We start from the raw sequence: 15329 nt of genomic DNA, 5'->3' as shown, positions 1-15329 counted from the left end.
TGGCAAAAACTGTACAAGGGTCGTGAAGTATAGATACCAACTGCACAGGGATACCGCAATAGTAACATGTCTTTTTGGAATGATATTTGATATTATTGTAATTCCATCATATTTGATATGTAAATGTGCAGGAGGTTATGACTGGTTTATTGAAGGGGGAGTTATGTCTCTGGGATATGTCTGAGAGAAGGTCTAAATTTTTGGAATATTTTTAAGCAAACCATAGTTGATAACTAGGAGATATTTCCACCCCTATATATACACAAAATTATAAAATATTTGTTAATACATAAAACACACTTCATTCTGCAAACATATTAAAATGTTATTACAGTAATATTCTGCATTCAAATTTAGACAAACTGTGCTGTTCTCTCGTACCTGATCTTGCAGCGTAGACTAACTGATGTTCTCTCTTGCTTGTTCTTGGAGCGTTGTTGTCAGTTATTTGGCTTCTGGAAACGTGGAGCCCTGCATTGAAATGTGTAAAAATTGTATTACAGTGCAAAATGTTAACAAACCCTGAATGATTCAAACACAACACTCTGTTATGACCAAATAAAACAACACCATAGTACAGGCATATATACAATAAAATATATGAATATTATTTATAACTAGCTGAAGTATCCGGTATTGTCCAGGTTTAAATCTTCAAGTTATCAATGAGTTGGATGTAACTGTCAACATTTTAAAAATAATCAGCAACTAAGACGTTATCCAAATCCATTCAGTGTAAGGCCCAGCACAGGCTCCCGGGTCAAAGTTCTGCCCAGCATACACTAACGGGAGGTCTGACCGGGACCCCGACCCCCTAGTATATCTTCCGGGATGCAGTGTTACCAGTCTGTGGAGATTTTGTCCAAATCCACCCAGTGGAAGGCTCAGAACAGGCTCCCTGGATCAAAGTTCTGACAAGTGTACACCAATGGTTACTGTAACCCCCCTAAATCCTAGCCAGGATCCAACTGGAACACTTTGCGTTGGTTTCATCCCAATCGGTGCAGGGGTATCCGAATGCAGACTCAGAACAGGCTCCCTGGATCAAAGTTCTGCCCAGTGTACACCAATGGGAGGTCCGAACGGGACTCTAACCCCCCTAAAACCTGTCCAGGTTCCAACAGGACCACCTTGCGTTGGTTTCATCCCAAAAGTTGCAGGGGTGTCTGAATGCAGGCTCAGAAAAGGTTCCTTGGGTAAATTTCTGCCCAGAGTACACCAACAGGAGGCCTGACTGGGACCCTAGACACCCTAAAACGTGTCCAGGATCTAGTATTTAGCATTTCACAGCCAATTCATCTCCCCTCCTCAGCCAATTTTGTCAACCCCCACCAGACTTTTTTTTTTTTTAATAAACCAAGTGTTTATTGACAGTCACATAGGATATACAATTCAATACGAATACATGTTATATCATGCAAAATACAATCAATACTTTAAATAAAGGAAAAGAGCTCTCCGTGTATCGGAGAGGGAATAGGTCAGATTCTATTAGATAATGTGAAAGAAAGACCAATATATTTTTATATTTAAAGGAAAGAAAAGAAGGAGAGAGAGATAGAGAGAGATAAATAATAAAGAGATAGGTAAAGGAGGAAAGGGGGTGGTGTGGCAGAGATCACCCCAGAATCAGAAGCAGTGAGTTGAGGAGGGGAAGGGTTGTAAATGGGTCGGGGGTATGACTAAGTAAAGGGGGAGCGGTATTGGAAGTAAGACACCCACCAGACTTTTTATGACACTCCCATCCATTTCATCACCCACCCATCCACTCATGTTCTCACCCCCGCAGCCAATTAATCACCCCCTTATCCATTTTATTAATCCATAGCAGCCAATTTATGACCCCCCCACCCATTTCACCAACTATTCCCCCCCAGCCAATTCTTCAACCTCCTCAGACAATGTATCACCTCCTCCTCCCCTCTAATATATAAAAAGCAGCATTTACCTTACTTTTCTGGCCCTGCTCCTATTCTTATTCAGCCTCCAGGCTCCAGCACTTCTTCTTGATTCTTGATGACAGCTAGCAGCATATGTGATGCTGTAAGCTGCCCTGTTATTGCAGGTGCGGTCGTTGTACTTAGTCTGGTCAAGTGAGATGTGGTAATCTCACGAGACCAATCTAAGTGCACCGCAGCCGCACCGACAGGGCAGCTAACAGCATCGGATTTGCTGTTAGTTGCCTGCCTGAGCCTCGCTGCACAGTGACATTCAGGGCTGCCCCCTTGAGACCAGAGTCTCAATCACTGAGGAAGATGATCCTGATCAGCGATATGTAAAAAAAAACCACGTTCAATATATATATATAATACTTGCTAAAGTTATCAATTGTGTCTGCGCTGCGTAAGCAGAAACTTGTTTCTGGGGTATTTCTGAATGTGAAAATGAAAATGTCCAGTGAGTTGACCCATTTAACTCAGCTGAGTAGTCAGAAACTGGTAACAACAGCTTACAATGAGGCATCTGAATTTACTGCTTCCTCTGTGTAAATTTCATCACCAAATTGCCTTCTTCAGGCATATTACAGTTTGTTAGATTTCACACTAAACTACTTCTCGATAATAAATTCTAGAATGGTCTCACAGTTCTTCATCTGATGGCTTATCTGTCTGCACAAAGATCTTGGCTGTATAGAGAAAAGTGTTATACAAGGTTCATGGTTGACTGCAAATCCATTTGTTTTTAAATAGAACACACTAGGAAAACTGGTGCACAGGAAAACTGTTGTAACCCAGCCAAATAATGACAATATGATGGCTACTTAAAAACTTTCAGAAAAGAATTCAGAGGAATAGTACAAATGATTTGTGGAACATTCTACTTGTCTATGACCAGTGGTCAAAGTGGAAATTTAGGAATGGCGATATGGAAAGTGTAAGTGATAGTTTGAAATAGTTTTTATCATTTTTTTCACACCCACCCTTGTCCAAATATATCTTTCCCAAATTGGTGTCTGTGCATTCTCAAACACCTATCATCCTGCTTGTGTTTTTTCTGTTGTGCCACTATCTTCCTGTCTATGGTTATAGCCCCCTCCCATTCCTGAAGTATACCCCTATGTGGTGAAACGAGGTATTAATAGCACCCTAACCAGCCTGTCCCTCGATTCTCACAAAATGTTGATTATAGCATGTACTTTTTATAGCCCTTGCTTTTGTTCCCCAGCTCAACAGAATACCACTGTAGTGTCTAATTACATATGGATAAGGGGACATTGTAAATATGTATATTGTTTATTGTATCTTGTTGATATTGCATGGAAGCTGTTAGACATTGTCCTTAAAGTGAAGCCAGGTGGGTTATGGGTAAGGATCAGATTGCAGAATACAGGGGAGGGAGAAGGCCAATTAGTATCCATTGTTCCCAACATGACTAGTTCAGAAATTTTGTCTAGAGTCCAGCAAGGGACCTTCTGTGGAAGTACTCTTCACTCCCTCTCCAACACCCTGATACGGAACCCACCAATGGTTAAGAAGGATTGACCCAGGGGTTTGCTCAGGGAGCGGAAAACACTGTGGAAATTATACTCTAGATATAAGGAGCCACTCTAAGGGAGATGAGGAGTCAATGAAGGGGTGAAGCCACCAAGAAACAACTCTCCCCTATTCTGGATAACAGGCTGAGAACAGCACCAGGAAGAAACAGGCTAGGGCTTAAACAGGAGATCAACGGGGATAAAATGGTGATCAGCTCTTGTCTTTGCTGCTGTGCTTCAATTACTCACGGATTATACTGTAATAAGAGGAACAAGTATAAGGTGATTCAGTAAGGGGAGGGAGACAGTGTCAGGTGATGGACAATACAAATCCACTCAGCAAAGGTACTAATCAATCATACAATCGCATCATCACCATCATTGTTTATTTGTATGGTGCCACAGATTAAATAGTGCCGAACATAGCTATACAGATATGACTTACATGAAAACAGTAACTGGTACATGAGTACAATTGGACAGAATAAAAAATGAATGGATGCAACTAAGAGAACAAATTGCAAATCATACAGAAAATATCAGCATAATAATAGGGACATAGAAGGAAGATGGAGGGTAGACAGAAATGAGATATATGGTAGAGCTTACAAGCTAGAGGGAGTGATCAATGAGAGACAATAAGAGTACATCTGACAGCTAAGCCTATAGTCCCATTTACACCTATTGCCTCTCATTATCCCCTCGGAAGGGAACTCAAAGCAGTCCAAGTTGCAGTAGGGTATGTTGAAGTGGTGATAAAGGGCCAGGGATAGCCAAATTGGGCAGGGAGTATGGGAGGGACAGGGAAGGTATGGTAGAATAGGAGGGAATAGAGGATTAGATGAAGCAATGGAAGATAGAGGGCTGTAGTGGAGAGCAAACATTGTAGTATAGAGCCAGCGGAGGTAAGCAGGTAGAAGATAAAAAGAATAACGTGCCATGATGCATAGCCAGATTTACTGATAATTCAACATAAGTAAGCAAGTTCTGAAAACACAGTACAATATAGTAGAAGTTAAGAGTTCTTGAGACTAATTCATTGACTACATGTTGACTTAATGGCTAGTGATTGTCATTAAACGCATTGATATTAGATGCAGACCCACGATTTACTGAGGAAGTTGTGTGGTGGTATGGATGTGGATCGGAGGTCTATAAATAGAGTTCCTGGAGGATAAGGGAGGGTGGACAGAGGTGGAGTCCAAGCGATGGGGTGGCTGGAGGTAGAATTGAGGTTAGGAGAAATGGTGCTGGCAATCAGGTCCTGTGAGGGTGGCAGAGGCCAGAGAACAGGGCCAGGTTGGGAGGAGTCGATAGGAAGAGAAAGTTGTCCTGGTAGTGACTGGGTCCAGGAGTCACAGGGTGGAGAGGAATGGTGCAGGAGTAAGAGGGAGGGCTTTGAAAGATCACAGAACGGCTTGGCCCAAACACTAGGTCGCAGGCTGTGTCGCAGAAATCAGGTCCAATGAGGGGGCACTAAATTAAGGACACTGATGGAATGCACAATGCTTCTGCTATAACAGCACCAATCAGATCATCGCCAGTAGGTGCTGCAGGCAACAGAACTGCGGCAAGAACCTGATTGGGCTGATTACGGGCAGGAGGCCAGGTGGTCATGTTGGTTGATGAACTCTTGGAGTGTATCTCCACCGGGTCAGAATGTTAGGAGTTGAAGGGTAGGAGATCCATGTTTTAACTGCTCCCACCCCCGAATCTGAGAAGTTTTGGTCCACAGGTGAGCTGTGTGCTCTAGCTGTAATGTGTCTGATTTGACGATGGGGGAGTCCAGACGTTAAATGATTTAGGCCAGGTCACAGTGGAGCTGCAGGCCACTTTGACCACTGTCTATTACAGTAATGTGTATGTCAGTGAAAGTAAAAACATCTCTTCAAACCACAACCTTAATGTTAACCTTTGCTTATTTTGACCTAGAACATTGCTGAAATTGCTCCTCAATTACATGTTACCTAACTCATGATCGATACATGGAGCTATCTCCCTTTTACACTACATTTTTATACACATTGATGTGTGCACATAAATGCATTTATGCTTTGAAACTCACCTAGGTTGACAAATCCCAGTGAAAGTATTGTCCAAGGTCCAATTATCACCAGATTTTCTGCAATGATTCCCACATGCCCTTGAGAAGATCATACATAAGTGAATCTACGCAGGGTTGTCGGCATAAACTATTTTTATTATATATAATCCTATGAAAACAGTACTAAATATATTTTTTTTATGGTTCAGTTTAACTACATGATATGTAAATATTCCTTTATAATATGCGATTGTAGAGTGAGTAAATAATAGTGACATTTAAATTTCATTTTCATTTTAAGCTAGATTGGAGAATACAGGCATTAAGTGCATGTCTAATGTAAAACCAAACCAAACACAAATGAATGGGTGCACTTATCACTTAATAGCAGCATGCTTTGTGCACAGCGATGTGTACAGAGCACATGAACATGTCTATATCAGGCCAGCTGTGTGCATTCATGTACACGGCCACTTACACTTGTAAATAATCTGCTGGTATTCACATCTCTTTAATAAATATAACAATTGGTCACCTCACATGGGCAAACAGCAGCATAAGCAAAGTGGGTGATAACTTATGCTGATAGATGGCTCATTGAAGAATTAGTAACAAGCGTTTAAATGTAGTTGATTCAATATTTGTAAAATTGTAGTGCAAAAAGGCTAAAAATGAATTTACTGTGTATTTGCTATTCCACTGTCGTTTGCTCCCCGCGGTTTCGGTGTGTTTATATACATTTTTTTTTCAGGTTATTGAAGATAACAGAGGTCGATATAGACCCCAATGTGCCACAAGTTGGGAGGTCTGCCCCCACTTACTATGGTGTTTGCAGCAATTCAAGGATGTTTTAAGGTGATTGGTGTTATGGACGGCAGAGAGCTGAGGTGCACAAACTCAGTCAAGACCTACCATGAGGTCTATTTAGTAAATGTGAATAGGAATTATGTAATGCTGGGGATTGTTGTGGGAAATGGTTATATTTATTAAACTTAAATGTTATTAATTTTTGCTGGGGCTGTTTGAAGGGAGGTAAATAGGTTTATTTATCAAATATGAATACTATTATTATTAAACGTGGGTACTATTGATTTAACACCGGGTTTGGTTAGAGTTTTCTAAATTACATGTACCCATTGATTTCCAAATAGGGCCTCCAACATTCCAGGATCATAACAAGCAGCAACTAAAGACACAGCAGCCACAGGTGGTGAAAGTGACAAGAGCAGGTATGAAAGAGCAGGACAGTCTCCCAACTGTCCTGAACTTGGTGGGAGCAGTCCCGAATTTGGGCGACTGTCTTGCTTAGTCAGGATTGGGTCCAACTGTAATGACAGTTGGGAGTTATGTCCCGCTTCACACTGTAATGTTCGTAAAGGCAGAGCTGCATGCACACAGTAGTGCCTGTATTTGTCTAAAATGGTAACCATGTTACATCATAGGGATTCCCCTCATCTTAAGTGCCCTGTGCCACCAGAGCCTTAATCCAGCTCTGCAAGTGATGTTAATTAAGTGTAAAAAATCCTTTAAACAATATCTCTATAAACAGTGCATTCTGATGTCATCATTTAGTGTTACATAATTAGGTAAGATTAAACAAAGACACAAGTGTGCGCCTATGGTTTTGTCAGACACAGTGGTGATGTACTCTCCCATATTTGACAAACTTGGCTGTGTGGACTAAACCCCCCTTTTACTCTTTAGCACTTATAGGGGCACATTTATCAATGTTCTCAAAAAGTGAAAAATAGTTTTCAATTCTTATCGCATTGATAAGGATTGTGAAGAATGCAACACAGAAACAGCAGTTCCGATAAACTGCTGTTTCTGTGATATAAAAAAATACCATGCCTCTTCGTAATGCTCTGTCTCCGGATCTCCTCCTTATCTTCTTTGTTCCTCTTCATACTGCAATTGCGCATGTGCAGTTTGAAGACCTGGGCATGCGCACAAACATCTCTGCTCTAGCTCTGCAACTATAGTTGCCGAGAGAGAGAGCGGTGAGTGACAGGGAGGGATCATGTGATCCCTCCAAACATGCGCTGTCCAGCTTTGCACTTCAGAGCAGAGCTGACAGCAGTGACATTTTTTAATTATGATAATGTATGCCATTTTCAGCGTACATTAGCATAACAAGTTACCAAAAAAACTTTTTTTCGGAACTTGTTAGATTGCAGAAGGGAGCAGTCACCATACTATTGAATTGTGACTGCTCCCAAAAACTAAATAGAATGCAAAGCAGCAGATAAGCAGCAGATAGCCACGATATCTGCTGCGATGCACCTTTCGTAAATATGCGGGACACTCCAAGTTGCGTTGGAGTTACGGTAAGTGTGTGAAAGTTTGATAGCACTACTTCTTAAATATGCCCCATAGTCACACAGATTGATGCATATTACCATGAACTATACAAAACACTAAAATAAATACATACAGTCACAATATAAATAATTACACTGAATTTAGGAGCCAAAACAAAAATGCTGCCATCAAGCAACTTTAATTCCACTTCATCTCACGTCACACATGACAATATAGAATAGCTTAAATACAACACATTGTCCTAGAACACAAGATATATCAATGTCTATCTCCACGTTTTATTCATTTACTCTAATCGCCTTGATGTCCAGCAACGCACATTGCCAGCTAATACACTACAGAAATCTCTGCTCATTTTCCCTTGCATGTCTATGGGAAAATAAGCAGAGATTTCAGTAAAAATTAGATGCGATTAATCTCCGTGGACTTTTCTGGAAACACATTGCACCACCTTAGTGACTCTACCCCTATATAACCTACTGATCTGTTATAACCATTTGTTTTATACATTGCTCAGCCACAGCATTAAAATCAGTGACAAGTGAAATGAGTAACATTGATTATCTCGTTACAATGGCACCTGCCAAGGGGTGGGATATATTAGGCAGCAAGTGAATAGTTAGTTCTTGAACTTTATGTGTCGGCAGCAGGAAGAATGGGGAAGTGTTAGGATCTGAGCGACTTTGACAAGAGACAAATTGAGATGGCTAAATGACTGGGTCAGAGCATCTGCAGAACAGCAGGTCTTGTGGGGTGTTCCCGGTACCTACCAAAAGTGGTCCAAGGAAGGACAACTGGTGAACCGGCGACAGGGTCATGACCAGCCAAGGCTCATTGATGCGCGTGGAGAGCGAAGGCTAGCACGTCTTGTGCAATGCCACAGAAAAGTGCTGTAGCACAAATTGCTGAAAAAGTTAATGCTGGATCTGACAGAAAGGTATCAGAACACACAGTGCAATCGCAGCTTACTGCATAGCCCCAGACTAGTCAGAGTGTCCATGCTGACCCCTGCCCATTGCAGAAAGCGCCTACAAAGGGTACATGAGTGCCAGTCAGGGCCTGATTAAGGGTTCGGGCCGCCCTAGGCTAATATTCTTATAGAGCCCTCTCTCCTTCCATGACATGCTAAAAGTAAAAACAAACTCATCCTTAATGTAAAATCCATCTTCCATCACCTCCCACCAATCTTTACATTTGTGTATTTTCGAAACTCAGGTCCATTTGGTTTTTTATATGGGTCACGGTTCTCTTTGTTACTCATTTAGTTGTCACTAAAATCAGAACTTTATGGTGGAACAGAGTCATGAAAGAGCATTACTGAGTAGGGGTGGGGGAGGGGTGCCTTCAGTCTTCTTCACCTGGGAATGTGTCAAGATTAGAACCTTACGTTTTTCTTTCATGTTTTCTTTTTACTTTGGATAATAGTTCTTCTTTTATATTTAAAAACAAATTTCAGTTTATACCTCTCCTTGTGACAATTTTACACCCACAAAAATCTTGCTCCCCCCCAAAAGCCTTACGCCCTAGGCTGCAGCCTAGTCAGCCTATTGGATAATCAGGCCCTGGTGCCAATACAGGACCATGGAGCAATGGAAGAAGGTGGCCTGGTCTGATGACTCACGTTTTCTTTTACATCATGTAGATGGCTTGGTCCATCCTTTACTTGGGGAAAAGGTGGCACCAGGATGCTGTATGGGAAGAAGGCATGCCGGTGAAGGCAGTCAGATGCTCTGGGCAATGTTGTGCTGGGAAACCGGGTCCTGGCAATCATGGCTCCGAGGACAGTGGCAGGTGGGGAGTTTGCCTGGGGCTGTGCACCGTCTAACCGTAATGCAGGTGTCCTAAGGCAAGCTCAGGGAGGACAGAAGGTCTTGTGAAGCCCATGCCTCAATAAGGCAGAGCTGTTTCAGTGGCAGGAGGGGGACCTACACAATATTAGGCAGGTGGTTTTAAGATTGCCAGCTAATACAGTACATAAATCTCTCCTCATTCTCTGTATATATCACAGTATTTCTATGGCAATTGTTTTATTTTTAACGCAAATCATATTATTTGATTACACCCTATTTAAACATCCCATGGAGATATAACAGACTTTTTTTGACTGCCAGTTTTTGGGGTAGATCCAATTAGCAACATTGTTCTTTAGAACAATGCGGCCCAAGCACTATTACTGTTACTACAGTAATTTCTCAGCTGATTTTTGTCACAGCTCTGTGAATCTACCCATAAGTGCCTTGTAAAAGATCATATGTCAAGTGGGTATAATAGAACAAGGACATAAAATGGTCTTCCAGATTGTATAATATGTATATTTCTCTATGTGCACAACAGTGCGACCCAGTAAAAGAAAATATAAATATACAGACTCAGAAAGCAGATTTCAGTTTCCATGTGTTTGTGTAGCATGTGATAACATCCGTGTATGCTAAAACGCAGCTGTATCACACACTGACAGACTTCACACGCCGTGTTTCGGTTGCACACACAGGCGGATACATAGCAAACTGTGGAGAGTGACTCTGGATAACCCCACAGCAGGGACACGGGCTGGATACTGAGCTCCGCTCCTGGTAAATTGCGCTGAAAGCCGATTACTGCTCCTCACGTGACGAGTCGCCTTCTGTCCCCCGGTGGACTGGCAGCGCTCGTATCTGTTCCACGCAGAGTAGGAGCACACTCCTGCTACCCGAACAGTGCAGTGGATATGGGTGGGAGGCGGAAGTAACTTTGTAAGTGTGATCTCTGTGTGTCAGAAACACGTGGGATGAGAGGGAGCTTCGGATCTCAGAGTTGTGGCAGCGACCCGGGAGTGAGCACGGCAACAAGAAACCTATTAGCACCATTATAACCTGGCTGACCATAATAAGCAGTCCATCTGTAGCAACACACCGGACTACTACAGCATCAATGCGAGCAGATCCCTTTACCAAGAGCTGGTGCCACTCTGAAAGTATATGGAATACAACGCTGTGCGCCAAGCACCTTCCCTTCCATAAAGACAAGACTGTGCGCTACGCGAGGCGCGTCATCCTTACAGTACTACTGTACACAGCCAGGACCACAGATCCCGGTGCATCCTGACACCTGTACCTGCAGAGGCACACCCATAGCTTGCATGTATCCACACATATGAATACCATACTCCACGGTACCACTGGTGCTTTCTAGACATAATACACGCAAAAAGACACACGTGCAGAACATAGAGCGCTGTCACTTACACAGTAGCTACAATACATGCTAACATTGAGGCACAGCACCACACAGTAGACTGAGAGGTAACCAGCGCTCTGCGCTGACACCCGCTGTCACTGCTCTGTGAGTGTCATTGCGCCACGGTGCGCCCCGTGTTATTCCTCAGGGAGTGGTGCTGGGGGCAGCATGCCCTGAATTTCAGGATCATGCAGAAAAGTGTGCGATGCAACGAGGGACACGCTCTGTACCTCGCTCTGCTAGCCCGCAAGGAGGGCACCAAAAGGGGCACCATCAGCAAGAAGACGACCGAGACCAACAGGTGGCACGACAAGTGGTTCGCACTCTTCCAAAATGTCCTGTTCTACTTCGAGACTGAACAGAGTGGGAGACCCTCTGGAATGTACATGCTGGAAGGATGCAGCTGCGAAAGGGTCCCACCACCCATAGTGGCCAGCGGGGGAAAAGAGACCATGGAGAAGCAGGTAGACACATGTGAGGGGGGTCCTTAGAGTGAGTCATTAGTTCTTCATATATGCATCATGTACTGTGTATAGTTTTGCAACTGCCAGAATAAAGTGGGGATCGTTGCATGTAATAGAAAAGGAATGTATAAAACAAAAGTAGTGTTACTATATTCTGTACTAGATACAGATGGTTATACCGAGATATTTTATGTATTTCTTGCATAATAAAGTAACCTAAATAGCTGTTGCATTTTGTGTAAATGAATCATATGTACTATAGATCATATGAGAGTGCATTGCAGAAAACACTGGCATGCGCAGCAACATACTTCAGCAGATTACAGCACTCTGTGCAGTATTCAGCATGGAGATGTTCTCTGTACTTGTCTAACATACCTGTGCTCACAGTGGGAGAGATTCACCAGTATTGGCCAAAAGGAATCTTAACTAAAGTAGGAGAAAGCACAGTAATCTATTTACAATTGAATGAAGATTCTCTTCTTTTTACTAACTTTGTATAGGGCCATAGAGCTTTATTTTTCCCTCCTGATTTTTGTAATTTAAACGTCTGCAACAAATCAAAAAAACACACAATCAGCAGCTACACAGACACCACATACTGCATATACACTAGGGACCTGATTTTGAGCTAGAAGCAAAACAAAGAAAAGGAGCAAATTTGCACCTTGGCAAAACCATGTTGCATTAAAGGGGAAGGTAAATTTAAAATGTAGGGACAGATTTATAGTTGGGATACGACATGTCATAGATCAACTTTAATTCCAGTGTAAAAATAATGCTATCAAGTATTTGTCTGCTACATGAAAAAACAGCCAGTATTTTCCTTGCGTGCAAAAAAATAAGTCAATTTGTTCCCTATGCATTGTAACATAGTTTGTCCAGGTGCAAAGTTGCTCCTTTTCTTTCCATTGCTCCTGACTCAAAATCATGGTCTTATGATGTGACAGGTGTGAAAAGAATAATACTATTACTCCGACACTCCTCCATGCACAAATTCTTTTTTCTGGAACACATTAAAAAATGGGCTGTTCTTTACATCAATGTATCTTCCTTGGCTCACCATATGTCTGCATTATTCATACAAATAAGTTATCTCTTTGGTATAATTTAAAAAAACAATTGGTGATATTTTTAAGAAACATAACCCTTTGTGTACTTCAAACAAAATATAAGGGGGAGTTATATATGGTCCATTGAATTTATATTACAGATACTGTACAGGAACTGTTCCTGGTTTATGATGAAAGCAATTGAAATGAAATCAGTTTGTAATTGTTTAGATTGTAAATTAGGATGTACATTCAGTGACAAACAAAAGCAATGAACAGAGATTTAGGGCATGTCCTCTTTGCCGTCAGTGCTTGGATATAGTTACTGATCAATTATCCCTGTGGTATATGATTTGTCATTACTCACTTTTGCATGTGTTGAGAGCGCCAGGATTGTTCCTTGATCTATTTAATGAAGATAACGCCTCAGGCAGCAGGTTTTTATGGGGCACCAACATTTAGGGAATTAGATGCTAATGTTCATGCCACAAAGTCCAAAAGTGTGGCTTCTTCCCTGTGAATACATGAAATAGTTAGGCAAGTGATAGTGTTTTATAGTGTACTTTTCAGTAGTATAAAGGTTTATATTGGTTTGTGCAAGGGATCAGAGACGTACCATTCCCTTTGCAGTCCCAGGCATCAGGTGGCTAGGCACAACCTTGGCAGTGTGCGTTTTGAAACATTGTGCTTAAGATCTCAGAATGCTGTATATTCTATTTCCTGGAATTAAATGCATTCTGCATATAATCATGTGTTACATTTACTTGTCAGAAGAGAAAAAGATGAGATTAAAATGTATGGAAAATCATGTGTTAACCATATACCATTAATAGATCACATGGTTTCAGGTCACTGTAGCCTTACATGTAGATGAGTGTCATTTACAAGCACCAGTTCTGCATTTGTTAACAGACATGTTCAGAAAAGTACGACTTGCACTTAGGTTTGGCCTGAGCTTGATCCCTGTAGCTAACGCCATGTGAAGATGGCATTAGCCCTTATAACCTATGGGAAGATCATGGCAGCAGAGGAATTTGTGCTCTCCCCCTGGCAAATTCAGCCATGCCATAGAAACCTGTAAGTAAAGTGATCGCATTTTGCAATCTTTGCTAAAAAGTATTCGGTGGGACAGGCTCCTATCAGAGCTGGTGTCCCAGGTAATCAGTTCTAATAAATTGCTACATTAATTCATTCCTTACAATTGCGATATTACATATTTACCTCCCTACTTCTCTTAGTAAATATCAACATGTTTGGTCACAGACAGCATACAAATCAAACCAAAGCTGAAGCAAATAAAGTGGCTGACTATATCTATCTATCTATATATATATATATATATATATATATATATATATATATAATATACTGTACACACTACACATGCATACACATGGATTTAGATTGTAAAAAAGAGATACAGATAAATATTAAAATTGATGAATTAATCTTGAAATTATAACAATATTTAATTACAATAACACCATAAAGAGAAATGATTTATATGTCATGGTTTGCTTGAAAACATAGCAATGATAATATATGGGGTTCTATGTGTAATATATATACTGCATCAGGGGATAAAGCATTACATACACTGTTTGTCTATGCTTATTTGGCGTTTGCTTGGTACAATAATGATACTCATCTGAAGACCATTATATTTATTTATTCATCTATCTCTAAGCTTATTACTGAGGCAGACAGGAATGGCCAGAGACCTGAGTAGCTGGAAGGAACTTTATATAGCTGGGTAAATAGCCTATTAGTCTGCAACATACATTCACATCAATGCAGTCAGAGCATGCACTGTTCTTACACTGGCGGAGATGGTCTTCAGGAACATTCTATACTTGTCAACAAATCTTCACAGCAACATTTACTCATATTATTGAGCAGTTTTATTCATTTGACAAAGGAATTTGCAATTGGACAATTATATTGCTGCAGAAAACCTGTTGCTTAACCACTCTGAATGCTATGTGTATTCATAACATTATTCATAGGTTTGTATGTTTCAAAGTGTTTTCTTTTTAAAAATTTTGCACAAAAGAAGCTAAAGTTTTCAGTGCATTCAATGAAATAATCTGCTATGTGGGTTATTTTTCTACCTGGATGGTTGCATTCCTGAATGACTGCAGTATTGACTTGAGGTATGACTGCTGCTGCCCATGTAAGTCAAGTGGACAATCTAGGTAGAGGTCACGTGAGGTTACAGGTTGACCTGAACACTTGTCTTTCATAGTCTAGCATGAGATTGCATTCTGTGGTGTCTCTTAATAACATTTTTTATTTGGTCCAAATCCTTATTTACCCTGAGGTTTCAGTCATGTCACAAATAAAAATGCCTGTTGCGCCAATTACAGACTTCAACAGTTTTGAGAGTTGGGACTGCTGTCAATGTCATATATCGTATACATCTCTCACCACCTAAGGGAGGTTTGCGTCATACTGTCATGGGGATCGGAAGCAGTGATATTGTAAATAGAAAACTATGCATAATAACTTGAACTGTCTGTTCACATGGAAACAGTATAGTCCCTATTTCGACTTGTTTAGACTTAGGTGTCCAGCTGTCAGTGCATTTATCCCCTAAATACAGTGGAGGCGGCCGAACCCATATTCATTACAAAGTAATCCATGAATTCATTAGGATCTAGTGTCTCATGACTACTAGCATTCCTGCCTACTCTCCCAGAATACCCGAGAGGCTCCCGAATTTTAGGGAGTTCTCCCGGAAGAGTAGGCAAGTATGG

At 41.2% G+C, this 15329-nt stretch overlaps 1 protein-coding gene across 1 annotated transcript in view; it reads left to right on the top strand.

Moving 5' to 3' along the window:
* The first annotated feature begins 10385 nt into the window (after positions 1 to 10385).
* Positions 10386 to 15329, top strand: part of RASGRF2 (Ras protein specific guanine nucleotide releasing factor 2) — a 220697-nt gene continuing 215753 nt past the window's right edge. Inside the window, exon 1 of the mRNA XM_075180063.1 lies at positions 10386 to 11521. Coding sequence (XP_075036164.1) covers positions 11246 to 11521 — 276 coding nt within the window. The 5' untranslated portion in view covers positions 10386 to 11245. The remainder of the gene's footprint in view (positions 11522 to 15329) is intronic.

This window comes from Mixophyes fleayi, chromosome 1, assembly GCF_038048845.1.
Source record: "Mixophyes fleayi isolate aMixFle1 chromosome 1, aMixFle1.hap1, whole genome shotgun sequence".
NCBI lineage: Eukaryota > Metazoa > Chordata > Amphibia > Anura > Limnodynastidae > Mixophyes > Mixophyes fleayi.
The sequence above is the reverse complement of the archived record's forward strand: the minus strand, read 5'-3'. Positions and strand labels throughout refer to the sequence as shown.